This window comes from Ursus arctos, unplaced genomic scaffold, assembly GCF_023065955.2.
Source record: "Ursus arctos isolate Adak ecotype North America unplaced genomic scaffold, UrsArc2.0 scaffold_17, whole genome shotgun sequence".
NCBI lineage: Eukaryota > Metazoa > Chordata > Mammalia > Carnivora > Ursidae > Ursus > Ursus arctos.
The window spans coordinates 12,771,434-12,787,660 of NW_026622841.1; the positions used below are offsets into that span (position 1 = coordinate 12,771,434).

General features: G+C 48.2%; 1 protein-coding gene across 4 annotated transcripts in view; it reads left to right on the top strand.

Annotated features, from left to right (window-relative positions):
* Window positions 1-2,337: 2,337 nt before the first annotated feature.
* The window catches only part of KDSR (3-ketodihydrosphingosine reductase), a 37,876-nt gene continuing 23,986 nt past the window's right edge, over window positions 2,338-16,227 (top strand). The window contains exons 1-5 of one of the 4 annotated variants that reach the window (XM_026496443.4): window positions 2,338-2,511; window positions 7,242-7,331; window positions 9,492-9,548; window positions 13,834-13,899; window positions 14,093-14,188. In XM_026496443.4, coding sequence (XP_026352228.1) covers window positions 2,404-2,511; window positions 7,242-7,331; window positions 9,492-9,548; window positions 13,834-13,899; window positions 14,093-14,188 — 417 coding nt within the window. In that variant the 5' untranslated portion in view covers window positions 2,338-2,403. The remainder of the gene's footprint in view (window positions 2,512-7,241; window positions 7,332-9,491; window positions 9,549-13,833; window positions 13,900-14,092; window positions 14,189-16,227) is intronic. The other 3 variants (XM_044383069.3, XM_044383068.3, XM_048218484.2) reach the window with 3 other exon arrangements.

Consider the following 16,227-nt stretch of genomic DNA (forward strand, 5'->3'; position numbering starts at 1 on the left):
TCTATTGGGAAATTGAGTGAAGAGCCTCCTACTCTGCCCTGCCTCCTGCAAATGTTAGGGCATAAGTTTGTTTTGCTGTAGGAGAGCTTTGGATAAAGGCCAGGGAGTGGCCTGTGTAGTCAAGAATTTGGGCTTGCCTGAAGAGAAGGTCTAGCCTTTGTCTTTGGCTTCTTGGTGGTAATCTGTGCCAGCCTTGATAGAAGGACCTTTGTTTAGATGAGGGCAGGCCAATCTGGACTTTGAGGCGGGGGACTGATCATGCCAGAAAGACCAACCATGCTATTTAGGTGAAAGGTTGTATCATGCATCATTAGTTGACCTGAAGACTGAGTTCAGCCATATGTGCCATCGGTCAATCTTGCCCACATAATGGAAACTCCAGTAAACACTATGGACACCAGGTGAGCTTCCCTGGTTTGCCGTACTCCATGCTACTATCACACACCCACGCTGGGAGGGTCACATGTCCTGACTCCATGGGAGGTGGCAACAGGAGCTTTCCATGTGGAGGTCTCCGCACTTTGCCCTCTGTACTTCTTCCCTTCACTGACTGTCATGAACCACAACCGTGAGAATAACAGCTCTCTGTGGGTTCTGTGAGGCCTTCCAGAGAATGATCGAAAATGAAAGTGGTTTGGGAACGCCCCAATTTGTTTGTTAATTTTTAATTTTTACATGCTTTTGATTTTAGGGGGAACCCACAAAATTGTAATTGGTGTCAGAAGTCTTGGGGACTGTGCCCTCAAACTTTGTCGTTTGCCTAACTCTGGGCAGTAACTTTAGAAAGAGGAAAAAATTAGATCAATTCCTTTGCCCCTGAGCTCTTTGGTATTTCTAAAAACAACAGCAGAAAGGAAAAGCAAGCTAGCAAACAAACATATGTACCTTATACAAATCAAAACGACAACAAAACGTCACACCCCCTAGAAAGGCTATAATTAAAAAGACAGATGATAACAAGTGTTGGTGGGGATGTGGAGAAACCAAACCCTCACACATTGTGTGTGGGAATAGAAAATGGTGTGGCTGTTTTGGAAAACGTCTGGCAGCTCTGGTTAAACATAGAGTTACGGTAGACCCAGTTGTTCTGCTCCTAGATATATATCCAAGAGAAATGAAAGCATTATGTTCACACAAAATCTTGTACGTGATTGTTCACAGAATTCCTACTAGCCTGCAAATGGAAACAACCCGTATGTCCATCAGTTGGCGAAGGGATACATGAAATGTGGTATATTCATACAAGGGACTACAACTTGGTGATAAAAAGAATGAAGTACGGCTGCATTGTACAACATGGATGAAACCCGAGAACAATATGTTAAGTGAAATAAGCCTGACACAAGAAAAGGCTGTATACTGCAGAATTCCATTTATATGACATATCCAGGTTAGGCAAATCTACAGACACATAAAGATGGGTGATAGCCTGGGACTGGGCAGGGGGGTCGGGAGAAACCGGGGAGTGGCTGCTGATGGGTGCGAGACATTTTGGGGTGTGTGTGTGTAACTAAATGTCCTAAAATTGATCGTGGTGGTGGTTGCAGGAGTCTGTGACTATACTAAAAACCGTTTATTATGCGCCTTAGATCGGTGAATTGTCTGGGATGTGAAATAGATCTCAATAAAGCTGTTTTTGTTTTGTTTTGAACGCTGCCCTGGGAAAGGAGATGAACTCTTAAGCTCAAGGAAATTCGATCTGAGGGGCTTTTTAAACTCTATGGTAAGGCTTTCCCGGTCCTCTGAAAAGCGACAGCGGGCCGTGACCAAGTTCTGAGCACGCCGGGAAGGCCTGACATGGAGCCGGGAGGTCGGCTTGATCTCAGGCTCCCACACTGCGACAGGGGCTGCCGGCTCAGGAGCCCCACGCCGCGGCTTCCAGCGCCCGGGATCGCGTCTCCCTGCTCCGGCGGCCGCCCGGCGCGAGGGCGGAACGCGGGCCCGAGCGGCACCCACCCCCCAGACGCGGCTGTGAGAGGCCTGGAAACCGGCCTCCGCGGTCCTAAGAAGCACCCCGACCCCACCCCGCAGCGTCCCCCCGGCCCTTCGGGAAGCGCTGGCAGGTGGCGCCGCCGAGGCCCGCCGCCCCGCGCTCGGGGACACCCCGTCCCCAGGGAGGTCGCGAGCCGCGTCCTGCAGCTCGGGCACAGGCCCCCCCCCCACACCCCCGTCCCGGACCGCCGCCCCGCACCCCCCGCCCCCAGCCTCCGAGAAGCGCCGCCCCGCCCCGCCGCGGTCGCGCCCTCGGCCGGCTCCGCCTCTTCCCCTCCGGCCGCCGCCCCGCCCCGCGCCGGCCGCGAACCCAAACAGCGGCTCCTGCTGCGCGCGGCCGCGCGTGATCGCCGCGCCGCCGAGCCCCGCGCGCCCGCCCGCCCGCCCGGCCCGGCCCGGCCCCGCCGAGCGATGCTGCTGCTGGCGGCCGCCTTCCTCGTGGCGTTCGTGCTGCTGCTCTACATGGTGTCACCGCTCATCAGCCCCAAGCCCCTCGCCCTGCCCGGGGCGCATGTGGTGGTGAGTGGCCTCCTGTTGCTGCGCCGCCGCCTCCCGGCCGGCTCGGCCGCCCCGAGCCCGCCCCCTGGCGCGCCGGCCCGCGACCGAGGCCCAGCCGCCGGCGTCCCTTTCACCGCGGAGGGCCACCTGCCGCCGCGCGGCCCGGCCCCGTCCCTGCGGGGGGCCGTGGGGACCCGCCCTCCGCCGCAGCTGGCCCTCCCCGCGGTGTGGGGGGGGGAGGTCCCGGGGCGCCAGGGGCTCGGGAGCAGCTCGTTAATCCCCGGGGCATCCGTGGGTTGTGGATATTTTTGTGCTCGGTTTTCTCGATGAGTCAACTGAGGAACGGAGAGGCTGAGAAACTTTGCCAAGGACACCGCGGTCGGTGGCCGCGCAGGGCGAGGCGCGCGGTCCCGGCCGGGTCGCGGGGAGGCGGGCGGCAGGGAAGGGGTTCCAGCCGCCAGGACCCGCCGAGGAGGCTCGGAACGGGAAGACGGCCTGTGCGAGTGACAGAAAGAGCGTTTGCCCGAGGAATCCAGGAAGTGACTCACCTGGGGGGAAACCGCCCCGAACCCGGGGGGCTGGCGGTCCTGGCTCGGCGGCGTTGGGACGCTTCTGTCCCGTCTACACTGCTTGTGTGGCGGAGCTCAGCCCGGGGGCGGCTGATGGCTGATTCTGTGCCGTGCTCTGCAGTCATTTCAGAGTCGGACGGACGAGCTCACCGACCTGCTAGTGCGTTAGGGATGAAGGAGGTGTGGATGGGTTTGGTTCGTTTCTTAGGGAAGCTAGTGTCTTCAAAGGTCCCTTTTCTGCAGGTGTCGGCACCTTCCTTCCGCTGAAAGGCCTTCTCCCCTGCACCCAGCACTTTGCCACTCACTGTGGCTTTCGCCTTGGCTTTCTTACTTGGATCTCACAACCCCGAGGCACACCGAGGTGGGAGGTTATTGAATAAGGAGAGTTAGTTACAGCACAAAGCCCGCCAGAGCAGACATATGCGTGTCTCGGCTGAGATAGAGCCTCCCCACCGAGCTGTCTGGGCTGGGCTGGTCGTTTATTTTAGTGTGCTTTAAATCTGGACAAGCGTTTGTGAATGAGAAAATGCACTTTTCTTTACATTGCCCTTAGTAAAAATATTAGTTTATTTCCAACTCCTGCTATGCCTGATGTGCAGGGTAGATAAGGTTAACGTAAATTCATTTAGAAAGAGAGCAAGAGAAGCCAAACTTTACACGTACACCAAATTCTGAAAGTGTCACATCTACAAGAGAACTTCTGCCTCAGAAGCATGGCTTTAAAAGTTGGAATCTTGCAGAAGTTACGTTTGCAGAGCATAACTTGGAAAAAACGTAAAGCCAAAAGCAGGAATGAACATTTTGATTCAGTATTTATAAGGGAGTTTCACTTAACCTTGACTCTAGCCCTTCCAGCCTCTTTGTGCTGCAGGCCACGAGTAAGATAATAAGTCTGTTGGGGTAAACTAAGAAGAATTTCTTATTTTCACCATCCCATTTTAATACGCCACTATAAATAATGTGAGGATGACATGAATAATTCACATGATGTCACCATCTGTCGTCTTTTTTAATGTCACAAGACGAGGGAAAGCACCATTCTTTTTCTTGAGATTTGTTAGGACCGGGCCAGGTGGTGTTAGGAGAGGGAGCTAACATTTAGAATGTCTGCTTATGTGAAAGCATGAACAGACTTAGGTCACAATTATTTATTGCTTTCTATTTAGAACAGTTCGCATATACTAGTGTTATCTCCCTAATGACAGTGGTAAATTACGCTGCAGAAGTACGACAGGGTATGTACTTATGTTTAAAAACCTGTTTAATTGACTTGGGGAGAACTGGAAAATCAGGTCCTCCCTTTTTTGGAGATGGCTGGGAGCAGTTTTTGCTGCAAACCATCCTGTCTCTTGCCCTCAATAAGAGGTGTATGATATGATGAAAGAGATAGTAACGTTTAAATAATATTTTGCATTGACTCGTAAGAGGCAGTGATAAGGAAATTAGGCTGTTATCTTAAGTGTCCTACATCTGGGCCCAGTTTACCAATTGTCAGGCAACTCCATCCATATTTCCCGCTTTTCTCAGCCATTATGAAGATCCCTTCGTGTTCTTCTACAATTCAGAATAACACAGCCTAGACTTGACTTGTGTATATTCTTAGATACCTTCTAAGCTTTAGCTTGATTAGAAGGTTAATTTCTCATGAGCTAGGACTGAAAGATTGAAGTCTTACCCTTGTTTGTATGGAGAAGACTTAGAAGTGATCAGGTTGAACAGTCTCTTGGCTGTGCAGTACATGGACACAGCTAGCTTACCCGTCACAGTCTAGAAAAAGGACAGCAATAACAGCAATAGCACTTAAGAGCTGTACACTTTCTCAATAACCTCCTAACTTCATCTTCCATTAATTTATCGAATAACAAGTAGGGAAACTTTACTTCCAGTTTTTTTGGCATTGTATTTTTCAGAGAAATGATACCACGCACCATTTTTGCAAATTAATGTAGGCTGACTGCTTATTTAGCAACTGCTTATGCCAGGTTCTGTGCTCAGAGTGAGGGAGATAAATTGAACTTGGTGCTCGTCCTCAAGGAGCTTACATTCTGGTCAGGGAACTAAGATGTGTACACAAAGCGGAAAGTGACAGGTAAAGAACAGGACTGAGTGACAGAGTCAGGAAAGCTTCCTGGAGGAGGGGACGTTGGATCTGGCCTTTGCAGAGGTAGGATTTGGATAGGGAGGTATGCTGGGGATGTTGGGTGGAGGGACATCGAGGCAGCAGCAACACCATCATACGACAGCCGGGGCCTGTTAATTACTATGGAATTGGAATGTCTGGTGAAAATGAAAAAGCCAAGGCCACCCGTGAACTGTCTGAGCAGCAAAGAGCTCCTCAGAGGCAACTGTTAGCTGGGGCAGCAGGTAGATTTTTACAGTAACCTTCTCGAGATAATTGATTAATTATCTGCCAAGGAAGTCTCTTCAATGGCGAGGACTTAAGGTGAAAGAGAAGTTGAGGAACCTAAGCATCCGTGGAGATTGGTACATTGTTTAGGAGTGGCTTTGTGATAACCGTAAAATCATTGAGATGGGGTCAAGGATGTTTTATATCTAACAGTAAAATATTTGAAATAATCCAAATGTCTGTTAGAGGGAAATCGTCCACTAAGGTTTAGCACAGTTCCTTAATGTAGTATATTGAAGCCTTTTAGTTTTTTGACATAAGATATTTTGATGTAAACTGAGGACTTCAGAGGGGAGGGGGGTGGGGGAATGGGATAGACCGGTGATGGGTAGTAAGGAGGGCACGTATTGCATGGTGCACTGGGTGTTATACACAACTAATGAATCATCGAGCCTTACATCGGAAACCGGGGATGTACTGTATGGTGACTAACATAATATAATAAAAAATCATTAAAAAAAAAAAAGATATTTTGATGTATATATTTGTAAAGTACGATATGATACCGTGTAAGGTCAGATATCTTTCCGATACTTCCCCACTTCCTCCACTTGACAACCCTGGGCCCCCCCACTCTCTTGCCCCATATTATATAATTTGCATAGGAAAAATGACTAGAAAGATAATATTGCATTTGTCTTACGAAGTTAAATATATATCGAGTCCTTCTTATGTGCCAAGCACTTACATTCCTAAGTGCTAGGAATGTAGTGGGAACAGAAATGGAGTTGGTATTTTTATGGCATTTATGAGGCAGTAATAGGCGAGATGGTTGTGAATCAAATAATCACACAAATAAATGCATGGCTCTTCGAGTATGTGAGTGCCATAAATTAAAGGAAAAAGGATGTGGTGCTGAAAAGTGGGTTGAGGTTAGAGAAGGGGCAGTCAGTGAAGGTTTTCCAAGCAAGTGATATTTCAGCTGAGATTTACTTATTTATTTTTTTAAGATTTATTTATCTGGGGAGGTGGGATGGGGAGAGGGAGAGAATCTCAAGCAGACTCGCCAATGAGCACAGAGCTAGGCAAAGCAGGGCTGGATCCCACAACCCATGAGATCATGACCTGAGCTGAAACCAAGAGTTGGATGCTTAACTGACTTAGCCCCCCAGGTGCCCCTGAGCTGAGATTTAATGGGTGAATGGGTGCCAGCTGGAAGAAGAGGGGGGAGAAGAGCATTTCTGGCAGGGAAATAGAATGTGCAAAGGCCCTGTGGTCGGAGGAACATGGAACTCAAAGACAGCCCCAGTAGGGCTGAACTAGATCGTGAGGGGCAGAATAGTACAAGAAGGAAAACTTTGCCTTTTAATATTTCCAGGCGATCATGTATTTCTTTTATAATAAGTGGTCATGTAAAATATTAGAAGATCTACACAGCTGGCTCTTCTTTGCATCCCTTGTGGAGATAGTCATATAGGTGTAAGGAAGTGATAGGCAGTAAGGAAGTAAGATTCATTTGAACTTGGACCCAGAGGTAGACTAATGTATTATTTACTAGCTCAATTTATAGGGCACTTTCCTTCCAGTGAATGCAGAAAAATATAGGTGTGCAATTTATAGTTCAGTACCGAAAACAGTCAGCAGCAGGACCCAATGACAGTAAAATCTTTCATGTTTGCACTTCCTTCATTAAGTCTGGGACGAAGAAACTACAATAGCTAAAAATCTGGTTCTTGTAGATTGGGTTTTAGAGCTCATTGTAGTTGTTTTAAATAAACTTCCTGCAGAAGGGAAATTTCAAGAGCTAAGAAGATTCAATTATTTTTTGCTTTTAGGTTACAGGAGGCTCCAGCGGCATTGGAAAGTGTATTGCTATCGAGTGCTATAAACAGGGAGCGTTTATAACTCTGGTGGCACGAAATGAGGTAGGTCTTCTGGGTGTGTTACTCACTTACTCGGCTTTAGGTGAGCCGGAGTGGGAGAGCACGTGCGCTCGGATTCACGAACGTGAGCAAGAAATGGCTCCTGTCTCTGGTTCCAGGTGTGATTTTGGAACCCCTGGTTATTTCTCCTATTCGGGGCAAAGACTTCTCGGCTGAACTCAGGCCAGTTCCACAAATATTTATTTAGTTTCAGCAACTGTTAGGCAACATCAGAGGCACTGCACGTTGAGATGGGAGAGGCCACAGGGCTCCAGGAGGGCCTCGCCCGCCCGCCCACAGGAGGCCCGCGCAGAGCCGATCATCGAGCTGATAGCCGAGGCCTGAAGGACGCGCAGGTGTCTCTGTAATTTGCTTATTATCGAGATGATGTACATCTCTAATGAAACCCAGACTCCACAGGGGAATCGTGCTCCTCCCCAGCAGTGTAGCAAAACGTGTGTTTTTCTGTGTCAAGTCAACACAAGGTCTGTTTTTCTTTTCTTTCTATTTTTTCCCCCAGGGTCTGTTATTCTTGCCAAAGTTGTTTCCACAGCCAAAGCAGTGGCACTGTATGCACATGAACAGTTTTGGAGTCTTTGTGCTCCAGGGAGGCGGGGGGAGGCGACCACAGCTGTATTATCAGCCACCTGCCGTTGTTCTGTGCCTGGCATCATGCTAAGACATGAGGGGAGGGTTGCTGGAAGGAATGGGGACACCAGCGTGGCATCATTACTTGGGGACTTTGGATTCACGTTTGCCAAAGGAGGGCAACAGTGGGGGGACCGACCACTCAAATGGGGGTACACAGCTTCCAGGGAGGGCCTTGGGGGGAAATGTGTAAATATTGGCACAGAATTAAGCTCCGATGTTCATCATTTCTTCTTAAAATCAAGAAAGGCAGAATTGCTAGCTCTCCTTTGTATCCTGACGTCTCTAACCATGAACTCACTTTGGCATCAAAGCCACTTTATGGGAAGGAAAACGTCACTTTATTTTACTTTATTAAAGATTCTATTTATTTATTTTTGAGAGAGAAAGAGCATAAGCAGGGGAGAGGGGCAGAGGGAGAAGCAGCTGAGCGGGGAGCCCAATGTGGGGCTTGATCCCAGGACCCTGGGATCATGACATGAGCCAAGATGCTTAACCGACTGAGCCATCCAGGCACCCGGAAAACATAACTTTAATAAAATGGCATTATGTGAGATTTAAACAATGCTGATATTTGATACAAGGCAGATGAAAGGGAAGCAGGGGTGGCCCCAAGTTTCAGGTGCTCAGAAGCTCTTTCTGTGGTCCTTGCATTGCTAGACGTGAATGAGCAGACGAGCCTTCTGGCATCCAGAAATTCTTTATTTTCTAATATAATTGCTAATTCCAATTTTGACAAAGGCAAGTGGTGTGTATCTTTATTCATAGAACGATATTATTTTATTATAGACACATCCATGTTTAGGACACCCATGTGTCTTTCCAAAGGATTCCCCTCCTCTTTTGTTCTTCTCTAGCTGTCCTGACGTACTTAAATTACAACTTTTAGAACAAATTAAGAACTGTAAGCCAATAGATCTCTCTTCTTGAAAATGAGTCAAACAAGCAAAATTGAGACCTTGGAAGAATCTCTCAGTTATAGGGTAGCTTTGCTTGTCTTAAGATTATTCTCAAAAGTAGCCAGGATTAGATTTTCTCAGTCTATCTAAAAGGTGATTTTTACAATATTTGCTTTTATGGGAGAGGAGGGAAATATTGGACAGTTTCTTACAAAAGCACTCTTAACGTGGAATCCCGTGAACCCTGAAGTTTGGGAAGCATTGCACGGCCCATGTGGTGATTCTTGTTTTATGTCCCAACTAAATAATGGCAGATCAAAACATTTATTAGCATTGAGATGGTACCCAACAGCAATTAGTACTGTTAATTGGGATTTTGCAGTTCATTTATTTTTCCGTTATCTTTCAGAAAACCCTTGCTATCGCTTAATCATAGCCGAACATAACTTCCCAGCTCCTTTCTTTCATAGACTGTGGCCCATAGCTACACAATATCGGTGCTGTCTTACGTGTTTTCTAGACTTTAATAAATACACAAATAATTGCTTTTTCGCCCCATTTAAACAAACAAGCAAATAGACAATCACCAGAACTAATTGTTCTCTGTTGCTTTCAGGACAAGCTGCTGCAGGCAAAGAAAGAAATTGAAAAGCACTCTATTAATGATAAACAGGTATGATCAGTCTTCGTGACGCATTTTCTGTACTAATCAGCACAGCTGTGTAAAGGGAAAAAAAGGGTTATTTCAACTTGAATAGTTCATGTAAAGCATGTAGGATTTTCCTAATTAAAATACATATTTGACTGTTTTTTAAAAAGGCGACATCGTTTGAATTGTCTACGAGTTCAAGTTATTACCAAAAAAGCACAGACTTTGACTTCCACGCATCAGTGATCAAATAATGTTTTTCTAGAAAATGATTTTATTTCAATTATTTATTTAGGGTAACTTCATACAAATACTTAAGGGGGAAGGGGTACAACTTTTTTTTTTTTTGGTTATGGCGTTTTTGGGTGAATAAAATGGTGTATAGATATATGTATCTTTCCGTGTAAAACATAATAACAAGGTACTATGATACTCATCACCCAGCGTAAGGGGTGAGATTTACCAGGGCCCCTGAAGCCCCCTTTGGGAGCCCATATTAGCTGCCCGTACCCTCCGGTCTCATTTCTAGAGACAACCCCCAGCCTGATTTTTGTGTTGATTGGTCCTTTGCTTTTCTTCATAATTTGACTAGATGGTGCGTGTAACCCTAAATAATACAGTTTATTTCTGCTTCTCTTTGAACTTTATGGCATCATTCTTATTTCTTTTTGTCAGCGTTCTTGAGGCATACTTCACATACCATTCAATTCACCGATTCCAAGTGTACAGTTCAGCAGCGTTTGGCATATCCACCGAGCTGTGCAACCAACGCCAGAATCCGTTTTAGAACTTTCTCGTCATCCCCCTAAAGAAAGTCTGGACCTTGTCACTCCCCACTTCCTCCCAACCCCCGCAGCCACGGGCAATCACGAATGCACTTTCTGTCTCTGTAGATTTGTAGGACATCATTCTTTAGGTATTTTTGTGCCACTTCTTCACTAGATCCTGCTTTTGAGATTCCTCTGTGTTCTGCGTAAAGTCATAGTTCATTCATTTTCTTACGGCCGTGTAGCATGTTCCTGGATATATATACAGAAGACCTCTCGTTCGTCAGTTGTACTGCTGGTGGATTATTTCGTTTCCTGTTTTTTGGTTAGTTTTATTTCTTGCTATTACTAAAGTTTTTCTCCATGTCTCTGTGCGCACGTGCAAGAACGGACGGTGCCTGGAAGTGGAGATGTGGAGGTGTAGTCACAGCGCACACGCGTGTTCACCTTCACCAGAGTGGGCGCTCGCCCACCAGTAGTGCTCCGTGCCTCTTGTTGCCCCACATCCTTGCCAACACTTGGTAATGGCAGGCTTTCTAATTTTTGCTTTTCGGATGGGTTTTAAATGATACTTCACCGTAGTTTTTAAAATTTTTAAATTATTTTTTAAAAAAGAATTTATTTGAGAGAAAGAGAGTGCGTGGGAGCTCAGGGGGAGGAGCAGTGGGGGAGGGAGAGGGAAAGAATCTCAAGCAGACTCCACACCGAGTGAGTGCGGAGTCCAGTGCAGGGTTTGATCCCACCACCCCGACACCCCGAGATCATGACCTGAGCCGAAAGCAAGAGTCAGACGCCTAACCGACTGAGCCACCCAGGTACCCCTCACGGTAGTTCTAATTGCCTCTTTTTCCCCTCGGAAATGTGTTAGAGATCTTTCCACATCAAGAAAAGTAAATCAGCTTCATTTTTTGTCACTGCTGTGGGAGAGTCTCAGGTCTCCACAGTGTACGTGGTCATTTCCCCGTGCGTGGGGTGTCGGCGTGTCCATAGGTAGAGATCCTCGTCCACATCTCCTGGTGTACATATGTGAGGTTTTCTCTGGTACCAGGGCTTCTGTGCCCTCTTCTCTGAAGCCCGTGAAGCTGCTGGCTCAGCAAATCTCCCCATTTTTTTTTTTTTTCATATTCGTGTAAGTTCTGATAGAGAAAGAAGCATCCTGTAAAACCATGGCGCTCACGTGCTCCTGGCTGAAGGCCAGGCCTGCTGTCAGTACCGTCCCTCTGCCCTGGACGTCTTCACCATGACTCCTGCCCCCACCTCAGCGTCAGAAGGCTTTAGGTCATGTGGCAAACTCCTGCCGGCTACGTCAGGGAAATGGAGGACAGGCAGGTCTGGGCTTGGTCGGCCCAGTGGGAGCTCGAGCCTTCTGCCGGCCCAGAAGGGGTTTGCTGCACAGCTTAGCACAAGCAGTGCCCCGTGGACACTTTTTTCCCTTGTGATTTGTGAACCCTTTTTCTTTCTTTTTTTTTTGAAATTTTACTTGTCTGTCGGATAGCTTTTATTTATAGTAAATGATCTAATACTGTATAAAAAGACTCGTATAAAAATCCCAATAACAGGACTAAAACCCAAGGGCAACTCCCGGAATATTCCAGGTTACATTTGTGAAGGGGCTGTTTCCTTTCCTTAGGAATTTAGATCACTTGGATAGGGTTCCTTCCTGCATCAAATAAGACTTCCTGCCTGCCGCATCAGGTTCTAAGGCAGTCACGTCTCAGGTCGCGGCTTTGTTCCTCACCTCGGGTCTTCTCAGAGCTGGAGGGGAGCTTTGTCGTCACCAGCTTCCGACACCCTTACCGGAGCAGGTGAGGCCAGTGCCCCGTCCTCAGGTTCTGCCCGGCCAGTGAACCAGGGGGCAGCGCTGGAAGCCAGGCTTGCCAAGCCCACGCCCGCTCCTTCCAGCACCCCACACCCCCGTCGACTCGCAGCCACACGCGGGCGCATGTGTGGAGCTGGCCGTGCCCTCCTGTGCACACTCATTCTGTCTGCCCCCCTAGCTTGGCGGCCAGTCTCCACCCAGAAGAACTCATGGAAAGACTGAGAAGTCGAGAAATGCCTTTCTGCTTCTCTCCACGACCCGCCTTGGAGCACAGAACACTCAGATGTCAGAGGCTAAGCTCTGGATTTGAAAACATTATCCAAAAAGGGAAATTAAAACAATAGCTCATTGTTAGTCCCATTAGTATTCTTAACTGCTATTTTATAAATTTCTATCAAAGTAAGCACGGAAATAGGTGCTTTTTTTCACCCCCCTTCCTTCTTCCCTTCCTTCCCTTCTTCCTTTCCAAAGACTGGATGGAATTGTTTTCCGTGGCCAGCACGGGCTGGGCTCTTCCTGCCATCTCTCTGTGCTGTGAACCCCTGAGCGTGGCCAGGTTTGGACTGGGTGGGCTCTGGGGCTTGCTTTGGTGACCCCTGTGAGTGGCCAGTGAGTCCAGAGTCAGGGACCTCAAGCTGCCACAGGCCCCGACTGACCCTTGGCCTTGAAAGATAAAGTCACCAGGCTCAGGCTCTGAGCAGGGACTCAAACCAAGGTGGTTTTTGTGAGTAGGTATTGTTTGCTTATCTCTTTATTCCATCTGACTATACGCAGTCCCAGTAGGGTGGTCAGAGCTCTGGGATTGCTCCAAGGGGAGTATTTTTTTTAAGCTTATTTATTAGATTTATTGTTTTTATTTTTAATGACCTAAGATGTTAACAACTTGAGATAACAATTTATGTACACTTGACTTATTCTTTATGTAATTTATGTATTCCTTTTAATGACTGGAGCTATACCTGATGCCCAGTAAGCCCCATCCATGTAGGGAGTACAGTTTGACGGCTCTTGACAGATGTATACATGTGTAAAAGCAGCACTGAAATCCAGACACAGAGCATATCCCTGCCCCCAGAGTTCCACTTGCCTCCTTGCGGTCCAGGCCTCCCTCCACATCTGGCCGCAGGTGGTCTCAGACCTGCTCTCGGTCACTACAGTTTAGAGGCATTCCAAGAGGACCTTTTTACATCTCTTTTCCTTTCCATTTCCAGCTTTATTGAGGTATAACTGATAAAAATTGTCTGTATTTAAGGTGCACAGTGTAATGGTTTGACACACATTTACATCGTGAAATGCTTACCATCTCAAGTTGATTAACACACCCATCGCCTCACGTAGTTATTGTGTGTGTGTGTGTGGAGAACACTTCAGATCTGCTCTCTCAGAGGATTTCAAGTTGCACGGTAGTATTCCTACTGGTAATCACCATGCTGTCCATGAGACCCCCAGAACTTATTTATTTTATGCCTGAAAATATGCGCTTTGACCAACATTTCCTAAGACATGTTTTCGAGTTTGTGCAAGAGAGTTTTCTATGAAAACTGCCAGGAAAATTAGGCCGTACAATTGTGCTGTCAGGTTCCCAACAGTGCGTTCTGTGCCTGCAAAACCAGGCTTCCTAGCTGTTGGAAAGAATTGCCTTTATGTTAAAAAAAAATTCTTTAAAAAATACTTGTAGACACCTGCGTGGCTTTGATCATTTTTTTTTCTCTCTTCCTAACAGGTGGTGCTTTGTATATCAGTCGACGTATCTCAAGACTACAGCCAAGTAGAGAATGTCATAAAACAAGTAAGAGGTTGGGCTAACGAGTTAATTCACTTGCCTTTCAGTTGGTTCTTCCCATGCTGGTGTGTGGCTTGGAGCGGATAAATCATCTCTGTAGCTTTAATAGTTTAAATAGCCTTATTTACTGGCATCGATTTGCTATGAAGTGGATTCTTCTCTTCTTTTACGTAATGCCTGCTCTGATAAATTTTTCCAGGCACAGGAGAAACTGGGCCCAGTAGACATGCTTGTGAACTGTGCAGGAATGTCACTTTCGGGGAAATTTGAAGATCTTGAAGTTAGTACTTTTGAAGTAAGTAGCCATTTGTTTTTTGCTCATTGGGCAGCTCATATACTACACGTAGAACAAGGCCACAGGGGAAGGCTTCACAAAGGTACAGATAAAATGCATTCAGGTTTACTAGACGCTTTAGAAGGCTAGGGGAAGGTTGGACAAGAGTTTGGTTCCAGCACCATGACCATCCAACCTTAAGTGCTTAGACGAGTCTCTGGACCTTGGTTTCCCCAGCTGTAAAATGGGAGTACAGCCTCCAACCTGAGATGCATCACTGTGACGATTCACCGAGGTGCTCTCTTCAAGAGAGCTCTCTGTAAGCCAAGAGATGCTGAGTTTTCATCTCAGTTGTCAGGGTTTTTAACAGTGGTAAACCAGAAAAGTTCAAGAGCAGAGTTCTGAAATCAAGACAAAAGGATACATACTCTTTTGGTCTATATTTTTAAACAGATTTGCCATAACGTCTCTTAGTAATTTCTGTCAGCTCTAAATAAGTGGACATCAGATTTGCAGTCCTTCTAAAGTACAGGACTGTTTTTCAGTTGACACTGAATCAACTGTCTTTTCCTTCATGCTCCGTTAGCCTTCATTGTAGTGGATTTTGAATGCTTTCCTCCGCGAAGGTCAATGACATCCCCCTTTTGTGGAGGAGGGCGCTAGGAGTGTGGACACCCTGCTTCCGGTGGGCCGGGAAAGCGCTGTAAACTCGCGACTTCAAGTCCAGTCGGGAGGGCCTGGATGCGGCTGTAAGCAGAGGGACGCCTTATCCGGGACTCGGGTGTTTGAAGGCCCCTTTATCAACTCGGCATGAAAGGCGGTTGTCTTGACCTTGGCTGTCAGTCACCGGAGGGAGATGTGGGGGATGATTTCAACAGCTGGGTCAAGAATCGGTTGGGGGAGATAGTTGTTGTCTCAGTCTAGGCACCGTGAGGTGAGACTTCGGAGGTGGCCCGCAGCGGCCGGTGTGTGTGCGTGTGTGTGGGTGGGTGTGAGTATGAGTGAGAGCGTGTGCGTATGCACATGTGCTCGTGTGAGAGAGAGAGAGAGGCTAACGGAGGGGAGTCCGCAGACTCGCCCTGACTGAATGGGGAGGGCAGACTCAGGGAACCGACCAGGCAGGGGGGTATGGGGCAGGGGGGTGGAGGATGAGGAGGGCTGGGGTGTAGGGGTCAGCGTCTGGAGCGATGTGGCGCGAAGCAGGGGCCAGAAGCGCGGGGCCCTCCAAGGCCATCATGGGGAGTTTGGCTTTTAGTCTAAAACCTCGGAAGGGGCTTAAGCACGGCTGGGCGGCAGCGTGATATGCGTTCGGTTCCGAGGATCCCCTGCGGGCCGGGCGGGGCGCGTAGGAGGCGTCAGTCGGAGGGAGTCGGCAGGAGTGGTGATGCTGGGGCAGTCGGGGGTAAACTGGGGGTGAGGGGCGGGCCGGAGATGCGCACGGCGAGGGGCTTGAGCGGCCGTTAGCGGCTGTTGGAAGCGGTCCCCCCAGCGAGAACCAGACTTCGAACAAGAGGACAGGAACCCGAAGCCTGCTGCCTCTGTCCCAGCGACAAGGCCTCCTCCCAGCTGCCCGGACCGCAGGCGGCCCGCCGCTGTACTGGGCGCGTCGCCCTCCCCGGCCAGCGATTGCCCCTCTGCTCTCCCCCTTGTCCGTCTGGGTCCCCGCGCTGTTCTGGTCAAGGTCCCGGATGTGCTTGCTCATCGTCGTAAGTCCTGCTGGAACCCACACTGCCAGGTTTGACGCGTTTTCTGAAGACAAGAGTTCATTTCTATGTAACATGAATTCTCTCTCATGCTTTTGTTTGACTGTTTTGTTTTGCTTGTTTGTTTGTCTCCTTTGAACTTGGCTGAGGCTCACGGGGTTCACGTCGCGAGAGTTGCCCGCACAGGGTGGTTGAGTGTGAGGTTCCAGCTCACTGCTGCGTGACTCCCCGGGGAGAGGCCTCTTGGAAACTCGTGCTGGTTCGTCTGGACTCTGACCCAGGAGACTTTTGCCCTTGCTGATTGTGCGTCGTGCCCTCTCGCTGCCATAAATCTGAGTCATGGCTACGACGAGGTGC